The sequence below is a fragment of the Etheostoma spectabile genome, chromosome 5 (assembly GCF_008692095.1).
Source record: "Etheostoma spectabile isolate EspeVRDwgs_2016 chromosome 5, UIUC_Espe_1.0, whole genome shotgun sequence".
Lineage (NCBI taxonomy): Eukaryota > Metazoa > Chordata > Actinopteri > Perciformes > Percidae > Etheostoma > Etheostoma spectabile.
Window position 1 is genome coordinate 10,442,030 of NC_045737.1, and position 13,416 is coordinate 10,455,445.

The 13,416-nt window shown below is 40.4% G+C and overlaps 1 protein-coding gene and 1 long non-coding RNA gene across 2 annotated transcripts in view; one reads left to right on the top strand and one right to left on the bottom strand.

Moving 5' to 3' along the window:
- Nucleotides 1-6,146: 6,146 nt before the first annotated feature.
- The window catches only part of si:ch211-214j8.12 (uncharacterized), a 49,376-nt gene continuing 42,106 nt past the window's right edge, over nucleotides 6,147-13,416 (bottom strand). Inside the window, exons 2-5 of the mRNA XM_032516282.1 lie at nucleotides 10,717-11,003; nucleotides 9,352-9,518; nucleotides 7,599-8,755; nucleotides 6,147-6,873 (exon numbers count right to left, since the gene is read on the bottom strand). Coding sequence (XP_032372173.1) covers nucleotides 6,468-6,873; nucleotides 7,599-8,755; nucleotides 9,352-9,518; nucleotides 10,717-10,954 — 1,968 coding nt within the window. The 5' untranslated portion in view covers nucleotides 10,955-11,003 and the 3' untranslated portion in view covers nucleotides 6,147-6,467. The remainder of the gene's footprint in view (nucleotides 6,874-7,598; nucleotides 8,756-9,351; nucleotides 9,519-10,716; nucleotides 11,004-13,416) is intronic.
- LOC116689695 (uncharacterized) overlaps nucleotides 12,152-13,416 on the top strand; it is a 6,567-nt gene continuing 5,302 nt past the window's right edge. The window contains exon 1 of the long non-coding RNA XR_004332073.1: nucleotides 12,152-12,166. This is a non-coding gene — a long non-coding RNA (uncharacterized LOC116689695). The remainder of the gene's footprint in view (nucleotides 12,167-13,416) is intronic.

Below are 13,416 nucleotides of genomic sequence, written 5' to 3' on the forward strand. Positions count from 1 at the left end.
TTATGTATAAAAAGGTGATAAAAAGAAGATCATGTAGTAAGATAGTATTAAAGACCTAGTCAAAGTTATTGTAATAAGTGATAACAACGTCTAGAGATAGATAATGAAAACCGGATAAAAAGTCTAGAGATATGAAGTGTAAAAAAAACGTGATATAAGCATGATTATGTTAAGAAAGTGATGAAAATGTATAGATAGGTATGTACAAAAAGTGATATATAGTCTATGATAGTATGTGGGTAAAAAAGTTATATAAAGTCTTAGATTATGTAAAAAATTAGAGATGATCTATAGGTATAGTATAGTCTGTAAAAAAGTGTAACCGAGTCATAGGATGTCTGTTAAAAAAGTATACAAATCTGATACAAGTCAGCGAAAAGTCAGGATAGTCAACGTATAAAGTATAAAGATATAAGTGATAATCATGGATAATGTAAAAGAGTGAAACCATCAGTATGGGAAGTATGTAAAAAAAGTATGAAAAAGGGTCATAGGATAGTATGTTAAAAACGTAAAAGTTAGGATGTCGTAAGTGAAAAAGTCAATAGTCTGAATGATAAAATTGGTATGTACTTAGAAAGTGATATATAGTTCATAGGATGTATGTTAAAAAAAGTGATATAAGTCATGGATGGGTAATGTAAAAAGTGATAAAACTGTCATAGGAGTAGATGATAAACGTGATAACAGATAGTATGTAAGTGAATAGTATAGAATAAAAAAAGTGATATAAAGTCATAGGGCTGTATGTAAAAAACTATAAAAGTCATATAGGATGTAGTAAAAAAGTGAATAAAATTCCTAGGGAGGAGTAGGTTGGTAAGAAAATTGAAAAAACAAATTTTTTTAAACAAAAAAAGTTTATAGTATAGGTATGTAAAAAAGTGATAAAAAGTCATGGTGTAGTGATGTAAAAAACCTGATAAATGTCTATGGATAGTATAAAAAAAAGATGATATTAGTACTATAGGATGTATGGTAAACAAAGTGATAAACAGTCATATTATATATGTAAAAAAACGTGATTAAAATCCTAGGAAAGGAGGATAAAAAAAACGTGATACAAAGGTCAGTAGGATAGCTATGTGAAGAAACAAGTGAATCAAACATTCATAGGATAGTATAGTAAAACCGTGATTCAACAATCAAGTGATCAGTCAGTAAAAAAAGATGATGATAGTGCATGAGAGAAATAATTCTGCTTCAAGAGGGAGAAGTTGATAAAAAGTCATACTTATGAGGGGTATGTAAAAAAGTGATCACCAAAGTATATTATAGATATAGTATAAAAAGTGATAAAACATCTCATACGGAATCTTATGTAAAAGTCGATAAAAGTCAAGGATAGTATGTAACAAAAGTGATGATAGTCATAGATGAGTATTTAACATAAGGATACAAGGTCATGGTGTCGTATTTAAAAAAATTATAAATAAGTCATTGGATAGTATCGTAACAAATGTGATATATAGTCCTGAGATAGTATGGTAAACAAAGTGTAAAGAATCCTAGAATATTGATTAAACAAAGTGATATAACGTCATAGGATAGTATTAAACCGTGATATAAAAGTCATAGGATAGTATGAAAAAGTGATAAATCATAGAATAGTATATCAAAAGTGCATAAAAATCATCAGGATATATAAAGAGTGATAAAAAGTCAAGATAGTACTAAAAAATTTATAAAAAGTCATGAGATAGTATGAACAATTTATAAAAAGCATATGGATATTATGTATAAACAAACAAAACTTGATAAAAAGTCATGAGGATAGTACTTAAAATGTTCTAAAGTCATGCGGATATTATGGTAAAAAAATGATAAAAAATCTTAGGTATGTGTGTAAGAAACGTGATACAAAGTCATAGGATAGTATGGTAAAAAATGTATAAAAAGTCATAGGATAGTGATCTTAAGAAAGTGATATAAATCATAGGATACGTATGTACGCGGAAGGTGATTAAAATCCTAGAAAGTATATAAAAAAGGATATAATCGGTGATAACTTATGTCAAACAAGTGATAAAAATTCATAGGAAAGTATTACACTCAAAGTGATGAAGTCAATACGATATATTTAAAAAGTGATAAAAGTTCATAGGGAGAGTAATGTACACAAACGTGATCTATAGTCAAGGATAGTAGTGGTGGTGAAGAAAGTGATATAGAATGGTCCATAGGCATAGTATGCTCGGACAATTGATAAAAAGTATAGGATCAATTATGTAAAAAATAAATTATTAAAAAGGCAACAAATAAAAAGGATACAAGAGGTAGTATATAAAAAAACCATAGAGGATATACAGTCAAGAAAGTATGTAAAAAAGTGAATATACAATCCGTAGGGCTATATGTAAAAAATTGAGAAAAATCTTAGGAGGAGAGGAGTACTTGTAAACCGTGATGCAAAATCACTGAGGATAGGTATATAAAGAAAGTGATACATATCCAAGAGATATGTAAAAGAAGTTATACACAACGCTAGGGGATTTGTATGTAAAAACACTTATAAAAACATAGATAGTATTACAAAAATACTGCATTAAAAATCATAGGGGATAGATGTGAACACAGTGATATACAGTCAAAGAATATATGTAACACAAGTGTCTATAGATCAGAGTAGTAGTAAATAAAATGATATGAAAGTCATAGGATAGTAGTGTAAAAACGTGTAAAAAGTGTATATATTATGTCAAAAAGTAGATAAAAATCGTCATGGGGAGGGGGGGGGTTGACGATGTTCTGTAAAAAACATGTATAAAAGTCCTAAGGATAGTATTAACCAAAAAAGTGATATATAGTCATAGTATAAAGTTTAAAAAAGTGATATATAATCCTAGAAAGTCCTCGTAAACAAATGTAAAAGTCATAGGATCGTATGTAAAAAAGTGATACAGTCATAGGCATAGTATTAAACAAACGTTATAAAAAGTCTAGATAGTATGTAAAAAGTTACTAAAAACGGTTATAGGTGTGTATGTAAAAAATGATGATATTCGTCATAGGCTAGTATGGTAAAAGTAGATATAAATCTAGTAGTCATGTAAAAGTGAAAAAGTCCATAGATCCTTATGTAAAAACGGATTAACAAATCATAGGGATAAGTGTGTAAAACGGTGATTACATCAGAGATAGTATGTAAAAAGTGATACTACAGTCATAGGATAGTAATGTAAAAAAAGTGAGTAAAAAGTCTAGGTAGTATGTAAAAAAGTGATAAAAGGTCATGAGCGGACGCACGGGAGAAGAAAGGAAGGATAGATACATACAAAAGCCTAATACATATTCAAACGATATTATGTAAACAAAAGTGATACAAGTCATCGGATTGTATGTAAAAAGTGAATAAAAAGTCATGAGTGATAGATATCGTAACAAAATGATAAAAAAACTCCCCTTCCCTCGACTCATGTAGGATATGTGTGGTACACAAGTGAATATACAGTCAAGAGAATAGTATGTCAAAAAGCTGATATAAAGCATAGATAAGTTATGTACAAAAGTGATAAAAGATCATAGCTAGTATGTAAAAAAGTGATCAAAAAGTGTACTAGGACGTATAGTAAAAAAGGTGATAAAAACGTCTGGATGTAGTATGTAAAACTGAGAAAAAAGTCATAGGATAGTATGCTAAAAAAAAAGTATATATAGCCAACATAGGATCAGTATGTAACAAAGTGATAAAATCCTAGGAAAGTATGCTTAAAAAAGCTACTATAAAAAAAAAAGTCTAGGATAGTAATGTAAAAAAAAGTGAATATATAGTCATATGGAGATAGTAAAAAAGTGATAAACAATCATAGATAGTATAGTAAAAAAGTTATACAACAGTCATAGTATAGGTATAGAAAAAGGTGGATAAAAGTCATTCGTGATATATGTAAAAAGTGTAAAAGTCATGTATGTATTTAAAAAGTTGATAAAAGATCATAGGAGTACTAGAAAAAAGTGATACGATAGCAGTGGGAGGATAGTCAAGAGCATGTAAAAAAAAGTGATAAAAAGTCTTAGATAGTAATGTAAAAAAGTGATCAAAAGTCTATTTATAGTATGTAAAAAAAGTGACTAGATCAAGTCTAGATAGTATGTAAAAAAGTGATAAAAGTCATAGGCAGAATATAAAAAAAGTGATAATAGTCATAGTATAGTATGTAAAAAATTATGAAAAGTCATGGATAGTATGTAAAAAATGAAATGATAATAGTCATAGGATAGTATGTATAAAAAGTGATAAAAAGTCATAGATAAGTATGTAAAAATGATATATAGTCATAGGCAATAGTTGTAAAAAAGTGATATAAAGTCATAGGATAGTATGTAAAAAAAGTGAAAAAGTCATAGGATAGTTGTAAAAAAGTGATAAACCAGTCAGAAAAAAGGGGCGGTCGTATGAAATAAACGTGTAATATCAACATCAGAACGGATGAGTAGTAGAATTATGTCTAAAAGTAGAAAAACATAGGCAGTATGGTAAAAAAGTGATTTTAAAAAGTATAGGCCACATAGTATGTAAAAAAAGTGAATAATAATCAAGGAGAGCAAGTATAAAAAGGTGATAGAAAAGTTATGAGGATAGTATGTAACAATGTATCAAAATTGCATGGGAGAATGATATTAGGGGGGTGAAAAATTATAGAATATACGATAGTAGTATTAAAAAATTATAAAGTGTCATAGGATATGAGTATGAAAATAAAAAAGTTGAGTAAGAAAAAGTAAACATCGAATGATAGTATGTAACACCGGTGTGTATAAAGTCCTAGCAGATAGTATGTGACACACATAGGAGTGCAAATATAAAAAAGGGCTAAGGTGAGATAACTATAAACGAGCAGTGATAAAAAGTCCGAGTAACAGTCTATGGTAAAAAAGTGATAATATAAGTCATAGGATGCTATGAGAACAAACAACACGTGTACAATAAGCCTACGGATAGTATGTATCCAAAAGATAAGATGAAAAGAGGTCATAATATAGTAATGTAAACAAGTGATAAAGGGAACGGGGAAAATTGCATCGGAATAAGTAATCAAAAGTCAGAGACACGTTAATAGACAAACTCGAGGATATTATAGATCAACCAACGTTACTATCAAAAATAAGAAATCCTAGTATAGTAGGTAAAAAGTGTTCTACACACAGTCAAACTAAAATCAATAGTATGTCACACCAAGTGATACAAATCAGTGGGATATTATTTAAAAAAGTGATATACACACAATCATAGAATAGTATGGGGATCAAAACATTATAGTAAAATCATAGTGGGTGTGGGGGGTGGGGGGGGTGTATAGTATTAAAGAGTTATAAAAGGGGGTGCATACGATAGTATGTGAAAAGTGACATCATATAGTCCTGGGGGGGAAAACGGATAGTATTTCATACAAATACGCAATTAAGTCCACACCACGGTGCCGAGTTGGTACGTGCCAGGCTTGTTTTGCACACTTACACCGTTAATATAAGTAAAAAGTAATAATTATTACATTAGTATATTTTTTATAATATACATATTAATTATTATTAATAATATCGATGTATATACAGTCTGTGGTCCAAGAAGTCCAGTCACAGTGTAATGTGCCTCTGTGGCCACCAGGTGGAGCCACATCACCACAAACTAATCATTGCTTTACTACTGCGCAGGCACGTGTGTTAGAGATATGAACACAAAATTAAACTGTAGACACGGAATAATGAAAGTGGCACGCATGCTTTCACTTTAGAGGAACTAGGTGAAGCCGATCCTGCAAAGATGGTTTCCATCATAACAAAGGACGAGACGCAGGAACTGGTTATACAGCTTGATGTATGAGCCCGGGACTATAAGTCATTTTATTATTCTAGTACCAAGTTAAATGCTCATGTGCAATTGATCTAATGAAAGATCGACCGGGATACTGTGCTGTACATTTGAGTCGATCTTCAAAAGAAAAAAAAAAGAAAAAATCAATTTGCAAAAAAAACTAAATTAGATTTTTGAGTTTGTTTCTTGTTGTTTGGAAACAAAAAAAAACAGACAGACCAGACGTGATTTCATTTTTTTATTTTTTTATTTTTTTAAACAAAAATGAAAAAACCCACATGATACAACTCATTGTAAACACACCTTTTTATTTTTCAATCCAAAAGGAGAAAAAGATAAAAGGAATTGCCCAGCACAAAAACTTTTTCATTGGTTGTTGGTTTGATTCTGACATCAGAAGCGGGTTTGAAACACACACACACACATACGTATTTTTCATTTTCTAATGATATGATAAACATAAAAACCTGATTTACATTTCAAAGGGTTGGAAATCCACTTTCTCCTGTTGTAAGTTGCTGTCAAGGTTTTATGTTTCTGCAGAACAGGAACCTGGTTCAGGCCCGTTTATATTGTCATGTTATGTTACTTTTGACTTCCTGTATAATAAATATGAATGAATGAATGACTTAATGAATGAATGAATGTCTCTTCCCTAAGACCAGACGACTTGGACTTTACTGAACGTCTTGCAGTCCGACCACTCCAGCAGGCTGATTTGCCAGCAGTGATTCACATCCACGTATTTGAGTCTCTTGCTCCGTTGCATCATCCTTTTCACCGTAACCATGGTAACATCCGTCCGCGGCAGCTCGACGTGGCGAAGCCGTGCGAGCGGCACACGAGGCGAGTCTGTGGAGTCTGCAAAGAGATGCGCATCCAGGTCCAAGTCCAGGTCTAAGCTGCCCAGAACGTCGTTGAAGACGCAGTCCAGAGGGCAGGGAAGGGAGACCAGAGACAGCTTCTCCAGGAGAGGAGAACCAGTCAGGAGACACCTGAGCGCCCTCTTCAGGGACATCCAGGACACGACGGGCTTCATTTGGCTGTGCTCGTAGGAGAAACTTCAGAGAACAGAGACAGAAAGAAGATTAGACTTCTCTTTATTGGTCTTTTTAGGATGACTCCCGCAAGGAAAGTGAAATTTCCAGCAGCAGTTTTAGCAAAAATAATACAGTATAGAAGACAAGTGTTCAAGTGTCCAGGTATGTGAGTCCAGGTGTGTATGTATAGACCTTAGTGGTCCCCTAATACTGTATCTGAAGTCTCTTTTATATAGACCTTAGTGGTCCCTAATACTGTATCTGAAGTCTCTTTTATATAGACCTTAGTGAATTTATATTTTTCCATTCCGATTACTTATTTATACTATGGTTACTTACTTTTGTTATATTATTTATTTACTTATTATTCTATTTAATTTCACGTCACTTATTCACTTACAGTGCAATATTTTTTGTACTATGGCCACATAACTTTACTTAATATCTTTTATATAATGTCACTTTACATTCAGTACTTTCTGCACATTGTCTGTTGTTGGTTTGTTGTTGTTTTTTTCACTGTAGAAAAATGGTGCTATAACACGGGAATTTCCCCATTGTGGGATGAATAAAGTATAATCTAATCTGATCCAATCAAATCTAATGTGATCTAATGTGATCTAATCTGATCTAATCTGATCTAATCTGATCTAACAAAAGCCACTTTTTCTTGTCTTTTTACTAAAAAAGCGCCCTGGTCAACGTGTTCTTGTCCAAAAAGACTCCCCTTGTGATCCCGGCCTTACTTGAGTGTGAGAGAGCAGAGGTGAGGCAGCTGAGGAAGATCCCGGTCTTCGTCCCGCTGATCGTCCTCGTCTTCTTCGTCCTGTGGGCCCGTGGGAGGCTCGGCGGAGATGAGCAGGTCTCTGAGTCTGGGACAGGCCTTAATGGCCTCCAGGAGAGGTGTGCGACGGCTGGTTTTCACCCCCTGCAGCGTGAGAGACACCAAAGAGGAGCCCGCGACGTCCACGGCAGGAAGTAGATCCGGCAGCGGGCCGGGGAAGCGCACGGAGAGACGCTGCAGCTGGCCGGCCCACGCCCGGAGGCCGGAGGCCAACAGGGAGCCCTGGCTCCGTCCTCTGGTGTCCACGTCCTCCTCAGCGTCCACACATACGGAGCGAATGTTTGGACACGCACGACTCAAGCTGTCCAGACACTCACATGATACGCCCTTGACGTCCTTCAGACGCAGGATCAGGCGGTCACCTGACGAAACCCGGTCTTGCAGGTTTTCCTCCGCTTGATCCCTTGGCTCTTCATCTCTACTCTCACGACCGTACCCATTCAACAGTATCCTCTCCTCCTCCTCCTCCTCTTCTTCATCATCATCTTCTGCCCCTGCACCTTCTGTCTTTTCCCTGGATCTGTCCGAGCCCTGCCTGTGCCTCCACTCCCTCCACACCTCCCCCAGCCGGGGAACTCCTTCCCGGTCGCTGAACTCGTCCGTGAGTCCGAACCGTCCGTGCTGGATGAGACAGCAGGCCTGCGCCAGGCCGTCCAGGTCCAGGGTCTCCAGGCAGGGCAGGGAGAGGAGGAGGTAGGCCGCCGCCGCCACAGCGTCCCCCTCTTCCTTCCCAAACCCGATATCCAGAGCCAGCAGGCTGCAGAGGGGCAGAGCCGGCGGCGGCGCAGCGCAGGAAGAAGACGCAGACGGACCGCCAGAGAACGGAAAGGAAGTCCCGCCTCCGAGAGGAAGCAGCGAAGCCGGGGACAGGAAGTGACAGCGAGATATGTCCAGATGGCGCAGCAAACGACAGCGCTGGGCGATTGTTCTGATTACGCGTGCGTCAGACGGTGTGGCGGCGAGGGAGAGCGAGCGCAGCGCAGGGAGACAGCACAGCGCTTCAGACAGCAGCTTGGGGGACAGCTGCTGGGCTCCAGACAGGTCCAGACTCCACAGACCCTGGGACAAAAAGGAGGAAGACGGAAGACATTAAGGAAGCATAGGCCGGACACAAGCAGGGCTGCAACTAACTATTAATTTCTCGATTCATCGATTACTTGTTGGTAGTGAAACTGATTAATTTTTGCAGCTCTAGACACAAGATATCTAAAGAAACGAGATCTGCTACGATGGATCGATTAGTTTCCAACTAACTATTAAATTAATCGCTAACTATTTTGATAATCGATCAATCGGTTTGAGTCATTTTTTAAGAAACAAGGTAAAAATTCTCTGATTCCAGCTTGTTAAATGTGAACATTTTCTTCTCTCAAATTCTCTGGGCGGTCAAAGCAGAGAAAGTGGAGGTAACCTTATGAGGTCATAAGGGGCTTCCAAGAATCCAGATCGGCCCATCTGAGCTTTCATTTTCTCAAAGGCAGAGCAGGATACCCAGGGCTTGGTTTACACCTATCACCATTTCTAGCCTCTGGGGGGCGATAGGCAGGCTGGGGGGGGGACTCATATTAATGTTAAAAAAAACTCATAAAACGGACATTTTCCTGCCATGGGCCCTTTAAGATGAGTGACCCAGCGTCTGTGCCGCTATATCTGACCTGGCAACGTGCAGTGATGTGGGCACAGAGAGCGGGGGTGACCAGACCGGGACACGCTCCCAGAGACAGGCCACGGAGGTGGGGGACCAGCAGGAGGTGCAGAGCTGCCCGGGACATCTGCTTCCTGCTGCACAGCAGCCGCATCAGCTCCTCCACCAGCGCAGCCGCTACAGGGACAGAAACCCAGAGAAAGGAAACTAAGGAAACCTCAATGATTATATCTGGAGCTCTAAGAACAACAAGAGTGCCCTCTATTTAACCTCTGACTGTGTTTTCACGTCCACATGGTTAAAGGACGTTACTAGAGCCCGACCAAAAAAGGACTTTTAAGACCGATACGAATATTTGATTATTTAAAAATCCGACATCACTAACAGGGACGTTGTAGAGCGTCCTCTGGTGGACAGACTATGCAACAGGGACGTTGTAGAGCGTCCTTGGTGGACGACATGCACGCCACCAACAGGGACGTTGTTAGAGCGTCTCTGGTGGACAAGACTATGCCGCCTCCCATAAACAGGACGTTGTAGAGAGTCCTCTGGTGGACAGACTATGCAACGGCATCACAACAGAGACGTTGTAGAGCGTCCTCTGGGGGAAGACTATGCAACGCGTCACTAAAACAGGGACGTTGTAGAGCGTCCTTGGTGGAACAGACTATGCACAGCCATCACTAACAGGACGTTGTAGAGCGTCCTCTGGTGGACAGACTATGCAACGCCATCACTAACAGGGGACGTTGTAGAGCGTCCTCGGTGGACAGACTATGTAACGCCAACACTAACAGGGACGTTGTAGAGCGTCCTTGGTGACAGACTATGCAACGCCATCACTAACAGGGACGTGTAGAGCGCTCTGGTGGACAGACTATGCAACGCCATCACTAACAGGGACGTTGTAGAGCTCCTCTGGTGGACAGACTATGCACGCCACACTTAACAGGACGTTGTAGACGTCCTCTGGTGGAAGACTATGAACGCCACACTAACAGGGACGTTGTAGAGCGTCCTCTGGTGGACAGACTATGTACGCCATCACTAACAGGACGTTGTAGAGCGTCCTCTGGTGGACAGACTATGCAACGCCATCACTAACAGGGAAGTTGTAGAGCGTCCTCTGGTGGACAGACTATGCAACGCCCTCACTACCAGGGACGTTGTAGAGCGTCCTCTGGTGGACAGACTATGCAACGCCATCACCAACAGGTTGACCGTCCGTTTTCATTTTTTAAATATTCATTTCTCAGAATCATTTATTTATTTATTTTAAATCTGACATTATAAATGCCAATATCAATATATATCGGGAAATGCCTACTATCGGTGGGGCTCTAGACATTTGGACAGGTGTCTGTCCCAGACTCACGCAGCAGGTTGAAAGGCCCCATGATGTATCTGAATGAGTACCGGTCCAGGTAGCTGTCGGCGTAGTCCTTCGCCCAGACCTCCGTCATGTTGTCTGCGAGGCTCAGGAGACACAGCCGTGTCAACGGCAGGACGGAGACATCTTCATCCGTCTTCATCCACTCCCTACTCCTCGTCCTCCTCCGCCTGGGCCGAGCCTTCGCCCCCCCACGCTCACCCGACGCCCGAAACAGAGGCATTTTCAAACAGGAAGTGGAGTCTGAATCTGTCCGTTGATGCCGGAGGGCTACGTAGAACAGGATAGAAAAGAGAGAAGAAGAAAAAAAATTATTATTATACCAAAATGTCATGTTTACTCTTTCAGATTTTCTCCTACAATTTGCTATATTTTCTTGCAAATTGCTAAATGATTTTGATCTCCTAAGCAGGGTTTCGACAATAACAAATGTCAGAAAACAACATTGCCAAAAGCATCAATATATCAATAAATTCAAAAACAATAAAAAGAGAACAAATACATATAATCAGGAATATTTTTAAAGTGCTCATATTCTGCTCATTTTCAGGTTTATAATTGTATTTAGACGTTTATACTAGAACAGGTTTCCATGGTTTCATTTTAGTTATTTTTTTTTTTAAACACCATATTTTTGTTGTACTGCACATTTCTGCAGCAGCTCCTCTTTTCCCCCTGTGTGTTGAGCTCTCTGTTTTAGCTCCAGAGTGAGACATCTCACTTCTGTTCCATCTTTGTCGGAAGTCGCACGTGCGCAGTACCTAGGTAAGGACTACTAGCCAGTCAGAAGCAGAGTATGAGGGCCCTGAGGGGGGGGGGGGGGGGGGATTTAGGAGTAGAATAACAGCAACCCTCGTACCGAAGAAATAGTGGGTACCTGAAGATCAAGATCGGGTTTAATGCCTCTCGACGATCTCTGAGAAGTGTCGCTGTGCCACAGTGCAAAGGTTTTGGTGTGATCTAATCCTGGATCCTTCTCCTGGATCCTCTCCTGGTCTCTGCCTCTACCTGAGCTATCCTTTGCTCCCTGATGCCGTAACCACCCGGGTGTTACGGTGAGTTATGCGTTATAAGGAGGCACGAGTGTCGTAGCTTATCAGGTGGTGTAGTGTGTGGGGGTGTTGTTGGGGTTGGGTTGTGGTGTGAGTAGAGTTGCTGTGAGTTTGCTGAGGTGTGCTAGAGTGCGGAGTGTCGTGTGAGCAGTGAGAGAGTGGTGTCAGTGTGGTTGTGTGTGTGGTGTGTGTGTGTGTGGTGTGTGTGTGTGTGTGTGTGTGTGTGTGTGTGTGTGTGTGTGTGTGTGTGTGTGAGTGTGTGTGTGTGGTGTGTGGCGTGTGTGTGAGTGTGGGGTGTGAGTGTGTGGTGTAGAGTGTGGAGAGTGGAGAGGGTGATGTGTTGGTGAGATGAGTGGAGATGTGTGTGAGTGTGAGGGATGTGTGTGTGTGTGTGTGTGTGTGGGTGTGGGTGTGTGGGTGTGTGTGTGCTTGGTGTGTGTGTGTGTGGGTTTGTGAGTGTGTGATTGTGTGTGGTGGTGTGTGGTGAGAGTGTGTGAGAGTGTGAGAGAGTGTGAGAGAGTGTGGGGTGTGTGTAGTGAGAGTGAGGAGATTGTGTGTGTGTGTGGGTGTGTGTGGGTGTTGTGTGGTGATGTGATTGTGTGTGTGTGTGTGTGTGGGTGTGTGTGTGTGGTGGTGTGAGGGAGATTGTGTGTGAGTGTGGGGAGATTGTGTGTATGTGGTGTGAGGTGATGAGATGTGTGTGTGTGTGGGTTTGTGGGGAGTTGTGTGTGAAGGTGAGGTAGATTGTGTGTGTGTGTGTGTGTGTGTGTGTTGTGTGTGTGTGTGTTGTGTGGGTGAGTGTGGTGTGTGGAGTGTGAGGGAGATTGTGTGTGAAGTGTGAGGAGATTGTGTGGTGTGTGGAGAGTGAGGAGATTGTGTGTGTGTGTGGGTTTGAGGGCGATTGTGTGTGAGAGGAGGGAGATGTGTTGTGTGAGGTGAGTGTGTTTTTGTGATGTGTGTGGGTGTGTGCGTGTGAGGGTGAGTGAACTTCCGATACAAGTGGATGGAAACTTTGTGAGAGGAACAAACTGTCTCCCCTGTCCTTTCTGTCCCCGTCGGTGGACGTCTGCAGCAGGAGGGGGGGGGGGGGGTGATGCACAAAAGGTCTGCGTGGAGCCTCTGCAGACCATATACACATCTCGCGTTTTGAGAGGTTCACACAGGCTACGGGTAGTTTCTTGTCTCCACGTGCATTTAAACTACTCACTGTATCCCGCTTTTCTCTGACAAACGTGGGTGCACTTGTACACACGTTATAACGCTCACATAGCTGCTCATAGCACGCCTCTACTGCTCCTGACGGGTAGTAGTCTTACCTAGGTACTGTCAGGGCCCTCATACTCTGCTTCTGACTGGTAGTAGTCCTTACCTAGGTACGGTCAGCCCTCATACTTGCTTCGACGGCTAGTAGTCCTTACTAGGTACTGTCAGGGCCCTCAACTCTGCTTCTGACTGGCTAGTAGTCCTACCTAGGTCGGTCAGGGGCCCTCACTCTCTGCTTCTGACTGGCTAGTAGTCCTTACCTAGGTACTGTCAGGCCCTCATACTGTTCTGACTGCTAGTAGTCCTTACCTAGGTACGGTCAGGGCCCTTATACTCTGCTCTGACTGGCTAGTTGTCTTACCTATTACTG